The 16,917-nt window shown below is 42.8% G+C and overlaps 3 protein-coding genes across 4 annotated transcripts in view; 2 read left to right on the forward strand and 1 right to left on the reverse strand.

Moving 5' to 3' along the window:
* The window catches only part of LOC117493136 (trinucleotide repeat-containing gene 6C protein-like), a 40,611-nt gene extending 35,446 nt beyond the window's left edge, over nucleotides 1-5,165 (forward strand). Inside the window, 4 exon segments of the mRNA XM_034143568.1 lie at nucleotides 518-739; nucleotides 1,362-1,432; nucleotides 1,532-1,671; nucleotides 2,162-5,165. Of these exon segments, the coding sequence (XP_033999459.1) occupies nucleotides 518-739; nucleotides 1,362-1,432; nucleotides 1,532-1,671; nucleotides 2,162-2,540 (812 nt within the window). The 3' untranslated portion in view covers nucleotides 2,541-5,165.
* A 1,889-nt stretch (nucleotides 5,166-7,054) lies between these two features.
* cd7al (cd7 antigen-like) lies at nucleotides 7,055-12,519 on the reverse strand. The gene is made up of 4 exons (XM_034143590.1): nucleotides 12,095-12,519; nucleotides 10,818-11,174; nucleotides 10,618-10,724; nucleotides 7,055-9,574 (listed from the first exon to the last, which is right to left on the reverse strand). The coding sequence occupies exons 1-4, from the start codon at nucleotides 12,141-12,143 to the stop codon at nucleotides 9,371-9,373; spliced, it is 717 nt and encodes a 238-aa protein (XP_033999481.1). The 5' UTR covers nucleotides 12,144-12,519; the 3' UTR covers nucleotides 7,055-9,370.
* A 1,178-nt stretch (nucleotides 12,520-13,697) lies between these two features.
* On the forward strand, nucleotides 13,698-16,534 carry LOC117493142 (zona pellucida sperm-binding protein 3-like). 2 transcript variants are annotated; one of them, XM_034143576.1, is made up of 10 exons: nucleotides 13,765-14,136; nucleotides 14,214-14,329; nucleotides 14,412-14,515; nucleotides 14,595-14,769; nucleotides 15,174-15,291; nucleotides 15,362-15,444; nucleotides 15,527-15,696; nucleotides 15,844-15,999; nucleotides 16,118-16,222; nucleotides 16,309-16,534. In XM_034143576.1, exons 1-10 carry the CDS (start codon nucleotides 13,765-13,767, stop codon nucleotides 16,515-16,517), a joined length of 1,608 nt encoding a protein of 535 aa, XP_033999467.1. In that variant the 3' UTR covers nucleotides 16,518-16,534. The 2 variants fall into 2 exon arrangements, with proteins under 2 accessions (XP_033999468.1, XP_033999467.1); XM_034143577.1 differs by lacking the exon at nucleotides 16,118-16,222 and having other exon boundaries at nucleotides 13,698-14,136.
* Nucleotides 16,535-16,917: the final 383 nt, after the last annotated feature.

A 16,917-nucleotide genomic window follows, 5' to 3' on the forward strand; every position in this document is an offset into this window, starting at 1 on the left:
TCGGCTTAGGCTCCTCCCCCACTTCATCTCAGAGCGAGGCTCTGCCTCCCTCCACTGATTGGCCAGTCAGTGCCTACACTAGCTCGTTCAGTCTGTCGTCCCCGGAGTCGGACGATGCAGGTACATGGTTTGCCCATAACACCCCCCCCCCCCACCATGCAGTGGCTGAATCACTTCAGATCAACATTATCCTTTCCCTCCTATTACTGTCAGACTCACAGCCTCAACCCCTCTCTGGAGAAACACATCTCTCCTGTCCATTCAAGCTCCTGAACAATATGATCCTCCTGAGCTCTCTCCCTGTCCACTCTGCCTCTCATGCAGTGTATATTTCCCCCCTGGTGTTAGTGTTCCTTACTCCTTGTGTGTGGCATGGGAAGTGCTGTCCTTTCGAAAAATATATGAAGGAACTTTTAAGTACATTTTCCTCTGAGTGACATCGTCCTGTGGTTGCAGCTGTTCGTTGATCACCTGATTCTGGAGGCCAACTGTTCTCCCTCTCTCTTTCCTGATAAAGGTAAACTGTCTGAGATGAAATCTACTTGGTCTCCAGGCCCCATTTCTCACAGTCAGACCTCTCTGTCCCACGAGCTGTGGAAGGTTCCCCAGGGCCATAACCGAAGCAGCAACATGGCTCCTTCCCGACCCCCGCCTGGCCTCACCAACCCCAAGCCTTCTTCAACCTGGGGGGGCAACTCGCTGGGCCTGGCCCAAGGCTGGAGCAGCTCTTACACCTCAGGTAGTTTGACAGTGAACTATATAGCCGTTTTTTATGCTTCCCTCCATTACTGATTCCTTTTGAAATAGTGATAGAACTGATCTTACAATGAAACATGAGCACACTAACAATAAAAGAAATGCAGGCAAATATTACAAGCTAGATGGTGTATTCTTTTTCATTTTATAAGAACAGTAGATAATGATTGTACAGGTTGGGTAGTTTTATTGTTTGTGGATAAATAAATAGAAATATTATTGCAGATCTGTTTGTATTTTTGCACACGTTTTTGTGTATATAGAAAATATAGAAAAATATATTTGTTGCATAGCAAAGAGACACAACACTCAAGACATTTTATTTCTGTTGTGAAATGTGAGTTGTCTAAAGGGCAGATTTGAAAGCCGTAATGGGTTAAAGGTGTATAGTCATATAGTTTCTATATGATGCTGCACTTTGATGTGGCTAACAACAACATGTTGAAGGTACAGAGTAGTCAGAGTTGACAAAGACTTAAGATCTTGTTGTGGTTGAACTGTCAACTGACAAAATTGACACGCCCAATCAGTTCTGGTAACTGATTTTGGTTTCAAACAAGCTTGTTAAGCATGAATATCTTTGTCTCCTCTCTTAAACACAGCAGGTACCACATGGAGCACAGACAGCTCCACCAGGACCAGCAGCTGGCTGGTTCTGAGGAACCTCACTCCACAGGTACCAGCTCACAATCCGCTGCTTCCTCTTAGCCTTTAAGAATGAATGCTTCACAGTTTATTAAATATGTATCCACTAATGGCCTTTCTCTCTCTCCAGATTGATGGTTCGACTCTGCGTACACTGTGCATGCAACACGGCCCCCTCATCACATTCCACCTCAACCTGACGCAGGGCAACGCTGTGGTGCGCTACAGCTCCAAGGAAGAAGCTGCTAAGGCTCAGAAGTCACTGCACATGTACGTTTCTGAATGAACTGCTTCAAGGTGTTGCAGTAGATTGTAGTCAGCACAGCCCCACTTTGGATTAACAGGCGATAGTTAACACACAGAAGCAAAACAGTAGATGGGGGCAACAGAAATAACTTTTTTAGCCACCTAAAGTAAAGTCCCACCTTGAAAATAAATCAATATCACTTTAAGTGTAGGGCTATTTTTGAAAATATTTTTTTATATTTTCACCGCTTTACCTTGCCGTCAGCCCTAATGCCTTTTCATGGATCTCTAAGGGCTGTCTCAGGACAAGGTTAAGCTGTGAAAATAGTCATCATATAGCTTTACCTTAAAGTGATATCGATCTTTTTACATATCGAAACTGAGGGCGTGCCAACCGCCATCTACTGTATCAGAAGTACCTAATACGACCTTACTTCAAAACATCAAAACTGTCCCTTTTTTAAAAAGGTTCTAGCCGTTACTGATGTGTGATCATCCCCTCCCCTCCATCCAGGTGCGTGCTCGGGAACACCACCATCCTGGCAGAGTTTGCTGGGGAAGAGGAAGTGAACCGCTTCTTTGCACAGGGCCAGTCGCTGGGCGGAACCACCAGCTGGCAGGCCTCTCCGGGCTCCAATCAGACGAGGATGGGAGGGTCCGGAGCCCCCCACCCCATCGGCCACTCGCCCCACTGGAACAACAACAACAACGGCAGCAGCAGCAGTAGCCTGGGAGGCGGAGCAAAGTCGGGCGGAGAGCTGCTGTGGGGCGGTGTGCAGCAGTACTCCAGCCTGTGGGGACCCCCGAGTGGAGAGGAGGGACGCGTCATGGGGAGTCCCACCCAAATCAATACACTGCTGCCTGGGGACCTGCTGAGTGGAGAGTCCATGTAGGACGGAGGAAACAAACACCAACAGGAGCAAAAATCATTGTGGAGATAATCAGTGTGGCTGTAACGGTGAAAAGGAGAGACACGAGGACGGCGGGGCTTCATCCTCGCTGCTCACCCTCGCCATCCTGCTCCTTTTTGATTTTATTGACATTTCAGTTGCAGTACTTTTGTGAATCTCAGTGAGAGATTTTGGTTACAGTGTTCAGCTTTGACTTTTGGAGACACAGGAAGAAGTCTTTCGTTCGACAAAGAAAGATACACAAATGAACTGTAGGGAACTCGCCGTGTGAAACATGTACTTTAGTTGAAACTGACACGACGAGCTGCCACCTTTAAACTTGCGTAATCCCTCTCTGCCTTTTCAGGCAATCATACTGCACCTCAGAGATCCATGAAAAGGCATCATTCCCAAAGTAAAACCCTTCAATCAGAGTGGTTGTCGAACTTTCAGCTGGTCAAGACGCAACATTTGTTTCTCTCAGCACTAATATTAGCCTTAACCTCTTTCCTGCCCTGCTATCCTCACTCACTCTGTACTTGGTGAAGAAGCATACGGACACTTGCACATCCCTTATTTCTGAGCCAGTGAAACCTGAGTGGAGAGTACATGCTGCTGCGGCTCAACGTCAGCAACCACAGCTCACAACTTCAGTGCATTTTCGCAAGCAGATTGAGTTTCCCCACACAAGGCTCAAAGGGAATGATGCAACTCTGTACGCCGTGTTCAAGCCATTTATTTTTGTAGGGTTTTTTCTTTTTAAACCATTGCAAAGCAAAACTAAGAAGTGATATTATTCAACTGTGTTTGTCAATCTTACCTGACGAGAGGGGAGAGACTTGGGGATCGTCAGATGTACAGTTATGGACGACAAATATGAACCACTGCTATTACTAAGGAACTGAAAAGTCAAACACTTCAATGCACCTCAACTCATCTGCGGGAAACTCACAGTTTGGTCTCGGACCCTCTAACTGATGTTGTGGAAAACCTCAAGTCGTAAATGTTTCCCGCCGGTGTTTCCCACCATTTCAAGTGACGTGCAATATAAGCCACCGACTCTAACCGTCCAAGCACCCTACCACGCCTCTCGCAGAAAGAGAGGAGACTGTAAGGAATGATTGAATCTGCCCTGCACCCCCCACCCTAAAACTGCCACTACTACCCTTCATCTCCCCCCATAAGAGTGTGTGAGCTCGGGAGAGGAGCAAGCTGGTCTTCAAACACGTACCCACAAAGCACTTCTCCAGCCAGCCTACTCTCCACACTTATGCCAGTGAATAGTTTTGGGGGAGAGGGAGGGACAGGTGTGTGTGTCCGGTGTGTGTGTGTGTGTGTGTGTGTGTGTGTGTGTGTGTGTGTGTGTCCGCTGTGTGTTTTCTGTGTATGTATGATTGTGTGTGCATGCTTGGGAAGAAGGCGTCAAACCAAAATGAGAGGAGCCTGTTTTCCTTTTTACCCTGAAGACCAGATGACCTTTTTTTTTTTTTTTTTGCCCAAATTTGAGTTGGTATAAAAAGTTTGAAGCAACGATTTGTGAATAGGCGGTCGATCATAGCACTTAGCAAGAGCGTCGCAGCTCATTTACCCTTAATGCCAACGAATAGAAAAAAGGAGAAGCAACACTGGCAAATAAAAACTGAAAAAAAGGACAAAAAAGCAATCTGCTCAGTGGCTTCTCTATTTACTTATTTTTTAACTTTACATGGATGTGAAGAAGTTGTTTTTTGTTTTTTTTCATCCTTCTTCCCTCAAGTCGGCGGGACCAGGAAGGATGTCAAACATGGTAGCAAAGTGAAGGGAAAAACAAAGAAAGACGATTGGGTGCAGCAGGGAACGACCCCAAAGCACTCGCCCTCTTTATCAAAGTGAATATCACTGTTACATTGCATACTTTGAAATCTTTAGCCTTGGTGTCTGGAAACACTCGACGTGTTTCAGTTCTACTGGATCCAGGGGGGGAGGGGAGGGGAGGGGGGGGGGGGATCGCCATCTTCTTCGTCCTTTTTTGTTGTCGTCTTCTTTTCTATTGGAGGCTCTGCCAACCTATGTGATAGTGTGGCCACCGAGTGCCTGCCTGCTGCAGAGTGCAGATTTCTGCAGCAGCCCTCACCCCCCCTCCCCCTCCCTCCCTCTCGCTCGCTGCCTCCCTGCGGATCCCTACAGACTGGCTTCCCTCCTCTTCCCCCCCCCCCCGCCCCCAGGCCAAGAGCAGCTCTTTCAGAAACTGGCCCACCCGTATTAAATTTATTACTACTGCTGCGCCAGAGTCTGTCCTCGGCAACCTCCAGCTCCACTCTCTCTCCTGCAAGGATCACTTTAGCCAGAGATGGAGGCGTGTGTTTTTTTTCCTGGTTTCACTTATGGAATTGCCAGTGTGCATTTTATTTGATTGTTGTCATGAAGTTTGCTGATATTGTTGCTGTTATCATTGATGATATAGATAATGATTGTTTTCTGATCATGGCTTTTTGATATTGGTCTTTATGCAGTGTTCATCTTCTCTCCTGCCCCCCCCCCCCCCTCTGCCCCCCAGGCTCACAGTGTGTAGAGTAGAGGCCGTACGAAACTGCAGATCTCAGCAGGAAAGGCCGGTGGGTGGAGTGCGACAGACGTGGGGGGGGGGGGGGGGGGATATTTGAAGAGTCTAATCAAGTGGGAAAGATTGTGCAGTCAAAGGGTCTCCAGTTTACTGAGCCAACTTCCTGTGTGCACCCTGGGGCGCCTCCTCTCTATGTTGTCCCATAAACACACACATCCTTTAGTGTCGATGGGCCTCACTCACACTGGTGCTTTATGTTGAACTCTGGGAGCACTCAGTTACACTTAGAACCACCTCAACTGATTACAGCCTTCCATTTCTATGCAAAGACAAGGAGGTGTTCGTTCACAGCCATCTAGACAAATCACAGCCATCTCCCCCCCCCCCAAAAATCTGCCAATCTTCACTTATCTCTCAACCTTTATTACTACCAGGCAGCTTCCCTTGAACCCCCCCCCCCCCCACCCCCCTGGATACAATGTAGACAGAGCTTGTAGTTGACACTAAAAAACCCGCTGCTGGCACTAGAGGTTGGCAAGTATAGTCGCTTCTTCAGTCTTGTGCCAACTGATCTGCAAATATCTACTTCCACCTTGCCATTTCCTAATGTATCTTAAGAGCGAGGAGCGTACACCACGAGCTCCAGCTGTAGAAGGCTTGAGAGGTAGGGGGAGATAAATAGTGCTTGTATTTCAGAAATGTAGAGGAGAACCAGGCTGCAAGAGGAGGAGGAAGGGGGGGGGGGGGGGGGGGTCCTGTATGTGTCTGTGCACTGTTTATGGGTCACATCGGGTACATCTCTTTTTAAAAACCAAAAACATATTTTTCTTTATCATCAAGGTTTTTTTTGCAAAAACTACAAAGAAAGTCTTTCAGCAGTGCACTCCGAGGCTGAGGCCCGTTTCTGTTGCTCTGCGAGCTGCCGCCTTCTCGCCCCGCCCGACCCCATCTCCGGGCCTCGTGCGGGGAAAGCTGTATCCAGGTGGTTCGTTTCGGACCTCCAACCCTGAAGGTCGTGCCAGCAAATAAACAACAGGTCGTCTCTGCTCATCCGGCTCTGGGGACCTTACGTTTTGGCAGAAATAGGGTCACACCTCAAGTTTGGTACCAAGTCTTAAAACGTACGGGATTTGCCCTCTTCCAGAGTCGCGTTAGACTCGCATCATTCAAGAAAACAATCACTATTGCCTGTGTTTGTTTGTTCCTTAAAACCTGCATTTATTCCACACTGGACTTGAATCTTGGACTGGCGTCGGGAGTGGGAAAGAGTGGGAGGGGCGGGTCATAGGGACGGAGGTCCAGTCTCAGATGTGCCCTGGATTTCTTTTGGGCGCAGCACCAGCACTGAGAGCCCCTCCCACCCCCCTCGCCTGCATTCTTATCTACCGTTCTAGTGTTGTAAATCAGATGCGCTCCCTTTTTTAAAGTCACAAGGACTCAAAGGCAACTGGAGCTTAAGCAAAATATGCTTCTCAATCATTGATAAGACACGGCTCTGGGACAGGGGCCCCAAAAAGAGTTGAGTTAGCAAATCACTCTTTTAGAAACAAACCAAGGCCTGGGTTGAATATGCACATGCTAGTCCGTATACAGAATACAACCATGAGTACATAATGGGTGTATGTGTGTGTATGGCTAGATCTCTCGGTTTTCCATTTGGCCTAAGCCCCCCCCCCAACCCCGCCCTGGCTTTTGGCCCTATGTATCCTCCTCAACATTATATTTCCCAGAAGACAAGATCATAAACATATCAGAGTAATAAAAAATAATGAAAACAAATACTTGAATCAAAAGAAGCGCCAATAATGTAATGTGAACACTTTTTGTAGTGGTTTTTTGTCTCATTCATACACTTCAGAGATTTTTGATAGCATCGGTTCAGAGTGAATTAAATTTGAAATACGAGTGTTGTTTAAAACAAAGATGGATATAAAGGCAAATTTACGTCTGTCGTATTTGAGTGTTTGCACAAGTCTGCTTGTACTGTATGTTGAATGAATGTTTAGCGTGTGAGGTGAAAATATGTGAGAGCTCGTGATTACAGCGGAGGAATTTCCGCCTCGTGTTTCTTTTCAATTCAGTATACTTTTGTTGTTTTGTTTTTTTTGCTTGTCAAAAAATATATTCTGATGTTAATTGTTACTAGCCTCTAGCGTTGCACTGAGTGTCGGCCTCACCCCTCATCCAGCTAAACGAACAACATGATACAAGTACTGAGGGGAGACGGGGACAGTTCATGTGTAAATGTTTACTCAAGGACTAAAATAAGTGTGTTTTTCAAAATGTAATGTTTATCTACCTTAGTGGCTTTCATTGTGGAATAATCCAAGAAAGTATGGATCATAATTGAGTATTGCACCATTTTTTTGGACTATAAACCTACAAAAATAAACAAGAAAAGAAAAAAAAAATCACATATGTATAAAAAATGCAGCAAAAAAAGTATTTTGCAGACCTGTGGCCATAGATTGGGGTAGAAGGACTTCAGCTCTCCCAAATCTGAGCAAGGGAGAGAGTGAAGGAGCGACATCAGACTGAGCCTTGGCTTCTAGGGCTCACTTCAGAGGTGCCTACCTTTTTGGTTTGTTCGCTTTCGTTCGGTTATCACTTATGTTCAATTCACTCATGTTGTCATTTGTTTTTTCCTGCAAGGCCACTGACGGTTTACAAACACTTTGTTTTTTTCTGGAGTTCAAAAAAAAAAAAAAAAAAAAAAATCAGCCACACAAAGGAATCAAACCATGGGAATGTTGGAAAAAGAAGAAAAAAAAAGGACAAATGCTTCCAATTTTTAGAAAAGTGCAACACCTCAAAGAATGAAGATTTGTTGTGCTACTTTCAGAACTCTGGGATCGAACAGTGTTGTCTCGTTCTGTTTCACCTTCTCTGTGTTAATGTTTCATCTGAAGCCTGTATGTTTTATGTTGATTATATATATTTTCCTTTTATATAAGAAAAAAGAAAAGAAAAAAAGACATAATTGCTCACTATCTTGCACACACACGAAAAAGTGGATCTTGTCTCAGGAAGGCCAGGGTTCCAGAGTACCAACTCCACGCCATTTTAATGTACATTTTTATGATGAAAAGAATAAAATAAAATGAAAAAGGATAATTTAAAAGAAACAATTCTAAGCACTGAAAGTTATGGATTTCAGAAGAAGAGAAAAATACCTTTTGTTTCTAAATCCGTAGCAGTTACATAATAACCAAATAATGGACTTTAAATGAAAATGGAGTGCTTTATATATAAATCTATATATTAAATTGCTTTACATTTAAAAAGAAAAAAGGTCAATAATTTTGATTGTTAAAAAAGAAGAAGGAGAGACCGTGAATAACATGCAACATGCTGTATGTTTGAATCTTTATTGTGTTTCCTTAATGAGGTCCCGTCCTGACTGAAGCAGGAACATTGTGCATTACTCTTTCTCTCATTCTCCCACAGCGGGTATTATTAATAGATAAATCAGACTTTTGTGGAACATTTTTCACATTTTGGAGGATGTTTGTAAAACATGAGCTGGTTGTAAAGGATCATGAAACTATGCACAAGTGTTTGTGGGGGAGGGAGGGAGGGGGGGGGGTTGGAAGATGGGGATTTTATGGCCTACTTCTTAAGTGGCTCATCTATTGCAGGGGTTTTTGGGATCCAATGTGTTTGTATTTGTCTTTTAAGGGGGTGGAGGGGGGGTGGAGAGGTGACACATGTATAGCCCTCCACCTCCAGCTTCCTTCCCCTGATTCAGATTGACCTAGCGCTACATCGCCATGCTGTGTATTCCTAAAACCAATGAGCGTCTCACTCTTTAGCACTGTGGGATTCTAGCCTGTCACCCTCGAGGGGTTTTCTCAGTTTTAAAGTTTTTTTTTTAGGGTGGGGTGGGGGATATGGGATTAGGGCTGCTTTATTTTTTTTTTGCCTTTTTTTGTTTTTGTTTTTTGAAATATTAAGTAAAAATGTCTGTACTGAGATTTAATGAAAAGTCAGTGGCTTGTAATGTTTTATTTTTTCTCTCTGTATATCTCTTTCTCCTCATAGAATGTGATTGTTAAATGACATGCACCGAGACAAATGTTTTCATGAACTATGGAGCTTCTTTCAAATATTAATAAAATAGCATTTTTTTCTTGGCTGTTAAAAACGTCCTATTTGTCGTTTGTCGCTGTTCCACCAAACTGAGACTTTTCTTACTTCCTGGATGAGGAGAAGCCTCTCACTCTCATATCAAAGGCGGTACAGAGCTGATGTCACTTCCTGTGAATCGTTGCTGCACCATGAGTGCCAGAAGTCACGCTCTGAGGGCGAGCTGTCTGGGACAGGCGTAGTAGTTGTCCTGTGGTTGTCGGATGTTTGGGTTAGCGTACACAGGGTAGTCTGCTTCCTCCCGCTGTGAGGGCGTCTCAGGGTTATTTTCAGCGCTCTGCTGCTTCCTGGTCATTTCCTCATAGATAGGAACCGGAGGTTGTGGTCTGTGATGATACCTCGCCTTCACCTACAACACATAACATTATTCTTTACTATTAATTAGACATCAATTCATCTTCACGTCATAATTTACTCTTTGTAGTGAGTTATTATGCTGAAGGCCTTAAGTTGACAATAGTTGTCTTGATTAATCTTGAAGTCCATGGGTCCTTTAACAGGGGGTCCTCAGAGTTACTGCAGGGTCACTGCCAATGTATTGTTTGCTAGGATTAACCTAAAATATTTCCATTTATAAAGCTGAAACAAAAATGTTCCTAAAATAAATCACAACAATTATATAATTAATTAAAAGCTATTTGCTCATTACAGATGTACAAAGACATTAAACACATTTGTTTTAATTTGAACCGTCTGTGTTTCATGTCAACCTTTCTTTTGGTTTATAAAAAGCCCATTTAATATTTATTGACTAAATAATTCCTATAAAACTAACAACTAGAGCAAAACCAAAATCTGAAAATTGGAAAAAAAACAATCTGGGCAGGATGTAACAATTAAATCCAACTATATCTCACGTCATGATTAGCGGTACTTGGATGGGGATTGGAGACCCCTGTTCTAAGCTATATACAGTACATTAGACAGCAACGCATAAATAACATGATATAGGGAGTGGACAAATTCAATTGAACACTCTTATTGCAAAGAAATCTCTGATAAGGTAAAGCCTATATTGTTTTTTAATACAACCATGATGGTATTTTTGAGGCTGTAGTTTGTTACCAAGTTCCCACTACATGCAGTATATGTCTGTCAGTAAGTAATACTTAGAGTAATTATAAGAGATATACTTTTTTACATAAATTTCCTTGAAAACTGTAAATGTTTTTCTCTATTAAAGCTGACACATTGCTATTGAGCTTAATATGACTCCTTCTGTTTTAGTAGTTTTGATTTGTTCCTGTATTAAAAGCTAATGCGTCCATTTGCACATTTGTTGGACGTTAGGAGGGAAATGACAGAGGAGCATTGTAGCTTCACAACAAAACCTCATACATTTTCAAGTGTAATCCGTATCCTGCTCAGTGAAGCTGAACTGTAAATACTCACACATTTGTCTACGGCCAGCCAGCTGATTGTGAGCAGAAGAAACCCCGCTACTGTGAAGATGGTGAAGAGCAGAGGAGGGTAGCTGGGAGAGCACTGGCATGACCTTCCTGCATCACAAACACACCAAAACACATTCATATCTGCACGGAGGGATTTAGATGAACTGCAAGAGTGTCACGTGAGATGTTTGATGCACATACCTGTCCCTTCAACCAACAAGAAAACATGATGGGCGCTGAGGAGGATCTGATCCGACCTGTTGTCCTCAGTGTAGCTCAGCTCCCACATGTAGAGCCCAGTGTCGCTGCGCTGTAACTGGGACACGGTCACATTAACCTGCGGGGACTCCAGACCTCCATGGAGCTGCAGACGCCCCCTGTGCCCCGGGGCGACCCTGGGCTCCCCCCCCACAGCCAGGGACAGCAGGGTGGTCTGGCTGTGGGCGCTGCGGTGGTAAAGGTGGAGGCCCGTCAGGCGGCCGGCCCCCAGCTGGGGGGAGCAGGAGAGCTCCAGAGACTGGCTCTCCATCAGCTGCTGGAGGATCAACTCTGCAGAGGCTGGAGGAGAGCAACAACTGTTAGAACACAGGTTATAAGTATAGTCATTATAGAAGCTGTAATGAATGTTGGTCAGGTCATCACTTTGACAACTATTGGATGTATTACCATGATGTATATAATTCATGGTCCCCAGAGGATTAATCATACAGACTTTGGTGACCTTTTACTTCTCATACAGTGCCATGATGAGAGATCATTTTGAGTGATTTCTAAAAAGCGATTGGATGTGTTGCCATAACATTTGGTATGCATAGTAATGTTTCCCCTCATGAGAACGTGTTATCATTTTGGTCATTACCCTAGTAAAGCCGGTAGAGACAAACCCGGAAACATCAAGCTGTAAACTATTGTGTAACTTTATTGTCAATCTTTCAGTTTGTGTGTACAGACAGAGAGATCGAAATACCCTTTCCCACAATCCCGAATACAAAAACAATTATATATAAAAATATGTATATACCTATATATACACACAATCAAAAGACACATTTATACATATGCACACATTAAGACCTAAATAAAAGCACAACAATCAATATATACAAAATAACAGTCACTTAAATATCTTTGAGAATGTACATTAGTGCAAGACTGTCCATAGCAGCATAAAAAAAAGTGTCTATCTCACCCTCCCTGACCAAACTTCAGCATAATACTTATAGCTTAATACTAGCAAAACGATTATTTTAATGATTGTTTAGTAAGGAATGTTTATACAACATAAACATTAAAGAAACAATGATGTTTAGTCTTTACTGTTAATACCTAACATGGCTCTAAACAAAGCCACACAACTGGTCTGATGAAACATCCCCGTAAATAAAAACAGATTACACTGAATGAACATTAAATGTTGCTGTCAGGATAGACACGTATCAGTGTTTGAAAGAGGAAAATAAAATGTGAATTTCTCTTACCTTCAAAAAGCTGAATGAAAATAAGAATGCATGCCAAGCTCGTCTTCATGGCCTTTTCAGTTATGAACTCACCGACAAATACCAAAGCTGACTCACATTGTACTCTTTCCTTCAGTCTTTGTGAGGTTTTGTGGACAGCCTCACTTTATTTATTGTTCTTCACCTCTGAGCAGGAAGGGGAAATCAAAGCAAGAACAGCCGTTGAAACGTTGCAGTTGGTTTTGCACACACTGATGTTTAACTGAATTTCTGAACTGAATCAGACTTATCCACTGGATTAACGCCACTAATGTGTCAAATTACTCAAACAAACCCTTCTCAAAAAGCTCCCCACGAAGTACTTTATATATATATATAACACTTTTTTATAGTATCATAGTAAGTCTTCTTATAGCGATCCTGTTGTGATATTATCAAGTGAGAAAAGAAGATATATCACTTTCATGATGTATCACCGGATATGTCTGGTGTCTGCAAGATGAGTGTGAAAGTGCAGGGCAGGAGGTGAGTCATCAGCAGCAAAGGGGTGGATATATATTAGAAGTTATTGTCCTGTAAACATGTACGCCGGCACAGTCCGATTCAGAAGCTCTCATAAATAATAATAAATATATATTTTTAAAGCTTAGGTTGTGTTTTGAGCGCACCACAAAAAGTGCTATTCACATACAAGACAATACAACGTGTCCAAATATAAAGGAGATAATAATAGGAAAGAGTGAAAGAGGTTACTGTAGGTCAATAACCCTTGATAAGAATGGGTTCGCCCGATATGTCAGTGGTTAGAGCTGGCAGCCCATTTGCAGTCACCGCTGCCTAGTAAACCAGTTTGAATCCTGAACCAGCCGAACATTTCTGGCATGTCCTCCCCTCTGTCTCCCCCTTTCAACTCTAACATCTCCAATAACGGCCCTCTGGACCAAAACAAACTAAAAAGTATGAACGGAAAAATAAAATGGATCAATCTAAAATAACATAAAATATTTAGGCAACAGTACAGGGTGAACCTCTGAGATGGATAATTAAGAATATAGTTTTGAACTTTATATTTTGTAAGTCATTTTAAATTAGTTGGGATGATTTTAAGTATTTGGAGGTTTTTTCAATATTTTCTTTGTTTGAACTGCATGGATTGATTTTTACATGACATGTCTTATGTTTCAAACATTTAGATCAAATTGTATTTATGTAGCTCAAAATCACAAGTTTTACATTTTTATTTGATTTGATTTGATTTACAGTCAGTACAGATCAACAAAACATGAATGATAGTTTAAAAACATAATAAAATGACACCATAGACCACAATAATAATGTGATAGTGTGTACAAATTAAGGATCCAGGGGGATGTCAAAATGCTTCCTGCATGGTTTTCATGAACTGCAACACTAACATTTTATTTAAAATCCAAAGTAACAAGCAATGAAACAAATGTTTGCACATTTTAAACATGTGAAAACACCCTCTCTCTCCATCAGCCTCATGTCTTGAGGTCAGAGTGTGCAGCCAATTAAGCTGATGGGTGTCTGATTGGACGCAGGTGTGCTGCTCTGATGAGGATAATGATCGGCTAGAGTTTAAAAAGCTCCACCGCTCACACTGAACCATACTGTGAGTCAGTCAGGAAGACAGAGAGCAGCCGACCAGTTTCCTGTCATCAGTTTCACTTATGGAGGCCTTTCATTTTCAGGTTATCCTCCTTGTAGGACTCTGTGTTAGCTCCTCTTTTGCTTTCACGCCCACACGTTACACACAAGATGCTTCATTCCAGAGCCTTGCGAACACAGGCAGGTCAGAACTCGGGCAGCAGAAGTCTCCGGCTGAGGAACCGCAGCAGGTGAATACCATCAGAGTGACCTGTCATCCAGACTCTCTGGAGATTGTTATCAAAGCCGACATGTTTGCGGTTGGAGTTCCTGTTGATGGAGACGAGATACGCCTTGGAGTAGAGAACAACAACCAGTACTGCAGAGCTACAGCGTCTTCAGCAGATGAGTACAGTATCAGTGTTGGACTTGTGGAGTGCGGCACCAGACACTGGGTAACTTTTTTAAATATATTTCATTTAAAATATGATTCATTATAGCTTCTAGTTTTAAACACGTCTACTCTCCACAGGTAACTGAGGACTCTCTGATCTACACAAACCTCCTCATATACTCTCCTGAGGCCTCTCCATATGGTGTTGTTCGAATGGAGGAGGCTGTAATTCCACTTGAATGTCATTACGAAAGGTTTTAGTTTTTAAAGCTCACATTGTAAAAATCTTTTTATGATGTCTGTCTTTTTTTTAAATGCATGTTTTCTGTTTCTTAGGAAGTACAGTTTGTCCAGTTCTTCACTCATGCCTTCCTGGATCCCCTTCATGTCGACCCAGGCTGCAGTGGAAATGTTGGAGTTTAACTTGAGAATCATGACAAGTGGGTTTTGGTAATTTTCTCATGTTATGAGTTGTCATGTCTCTATTTGCACTTAGTACTTTTTTCTGTCCGTGTGCAGGTGACTGGCAGTACAAAAGAAGCTCTAATGTGTTTCATCTCGGTGAGCCCATCAGCATCGAGGCCTCGTTCAGACTTGGGCATCACATGGGGCTCCGAGTGTTTGTGAGCAGCTGCGTGGCTACACTGAGCCCTGACATGCACTCTCGCCCCAGGCATGCCTTCATTGAAAATGGGTAAGGCTGCAAATTATTAAATGGCAAAAAGGAAAGTCTTTTTCTGACCCTAGAGGGAGCTGTTTAATGTGTAAGGCTCTTTAAGTGGTTTAATTCAGACACGAGCAATGCTGACTCGAGTGACAGGTTAATAAAAGAGCAGTCCTTTAGTTGCGTCTTCAAGTTAGCCATTAGCTAAGGCTAGCTGTGGTTTGCTTTTAATCTTTGGTATTCTAGTTCTTCCTTTCTGTACCACTATTGGCAAATGCACAGGTCAGATTTGTGCAGTTCTGACTCTAAATAACTACTTCCAGAACTTTCCTATATGATAGAAATGTTAGTGGTGCATTGTGGGTAATGTAGACTCTGGTTATAGTAGTCAATGAGTGCTAATTTAGTGTTGCTCTTTTTGTTTTTCCTCATAGGTGCTTTGTTGACTCTCAGCTTCCAGGCTCAAGGTCTCAATTCTTAGCCAGGACACAGGATGACAAGCTCCACATGTCCATTGATGCCTTCAGATTTTATAATGAGGACAGAGGGGAGGTGAGGCTCTATTCAATTGCCTTAAACATGATTGTGTGTGCATGTTTCCCAACACCTGCTTTTCTCATAGCTCTACATCACATGTCACCTGAATGCTGTGGCAATAAATAACGCAGATGCACCAAACAAGGCGTGCACTTTTGTGAATGGAAGGCAAGTGAGATCCAGCCTAAAATATTTCAAATTACACACAAAAAACAAAGTATTGATGCTGAATGTTTTTTTTATTCATCAGATGGAGGTCCGCTGATGGTAATGACTACTTATGTGGGCAATGCAAAAGACCAATTGGAGTTGAGCAAACTCCCAGTAAGCCCAGCAGCCCGAGCAAGTTTAGGCCTCGAGGGTTTGTGAAGCCAGAAGAGCGTGAACCCCTCTGGAGGAGCGGACTGAAGACCAGTCCAGGTGGGGAGCTTGGAGAAACTTGTATGATGAATATTGGCTGCAGATGTCGTCATGATCAATTGTTTGTGACGCATGTTTTTGCATAGGTTTTAGACGTGATGATGGCTGGGTAACTGAATTAACATGCATTGTGCTGGTTTGTGTTAGTGTGGGAACATCAGGCCAGAGTGGGTCCGATGATGGTCTTGCCAACCAAGCAGAAAAGCCGGCCCATACCTGCAGAGGAGCGTTCTTCCATTCTTGATCAAATCGGCAGATCTACAATGTATGGCAGCCAGTGGAGGAGTGGAATAAACGGAGTTGGTAAGTCAATACCGGTATTGAATTATTCTCTGTTCATTTGAAGCCTTTAACAATCTCTAAATGGAGATTAAAATGGCCCATAATGAAATCTTAATGTTAAATTGTTTTTCTGTCAAAGATCAGAGGAAAGGACTGCTTCCTGATTCATCATTGACCCAAAACCAGGTGGACTTTCTGATTTTAGCTTCTGAGCAGAATGAAGACAAAAGTGGAACTGAAAAAGGTAAAATGTGAATAGTCTTAACCCTTTTTTTAAATGACACTCCACAATGCACCTTTTACATTAACACATTTATTCTGCAACTACAGATGAAGATGCTGAGGAAATTCCTGAACTTCTAGAAGAAACCTCTCCTGAGGCCCACCTGCAGTTGAAGGCAGTAGTGCTGAACAGTACCGACACAGCGGCGCTCGATGAAGTCTTCCAAACTGCTGCGGTTAATGTGGCTGTGCCCCCACTGTCCAACACCACTGCAACAGAATCTGACCTTTCTGAAACAATGGACTCAAAGAGATAATAAATGATTCAAATTTTTATTTGTTTGCTTTTTAATGTTGCAATACACAAGGAAAACTGATGACCTGCTCACAGCTAAAAACAATTAACAATTGTTTCCTAATTAGCTAAAGTATTCCATATAACGGTAAACATTTAGGGGGGGACCCAAAATTGCAATTTGACATCCATGTTCCATGTCTTTTCTTGTGCTTGTCTGATGCTAAAAATGGTACTACAACATGGCATTTATTTTCTGGGGTGTCATTTGCTTTAGTTGTAACAGCTGTATAAAGGTGATGTATTGGAGGTCAGCCAGTTTATATTTGAACTTCAGTTGCTGCAACAAAGCCTTTGTACAGGAGTAGCCCCTTTTTTTTGAAAGGGGAGTTACCATGGGGGCCCTGGCAATATAATGACCT

The sequence above is a fragment of the Trematomus bernacchii genome, unplaced genomic scaffold (genome assembly GCF_902827165.1).
Source record: "Trematomus bernacchii unplaced genomic scaffold, fTreBer1.1, whole genome shotgun sequence".
NCBI lineage: Eukaryota > Metazoa > Chordata > Actinopteri > Perciformes > Nototheniidae > Trematomus > Trematomus bernacchii.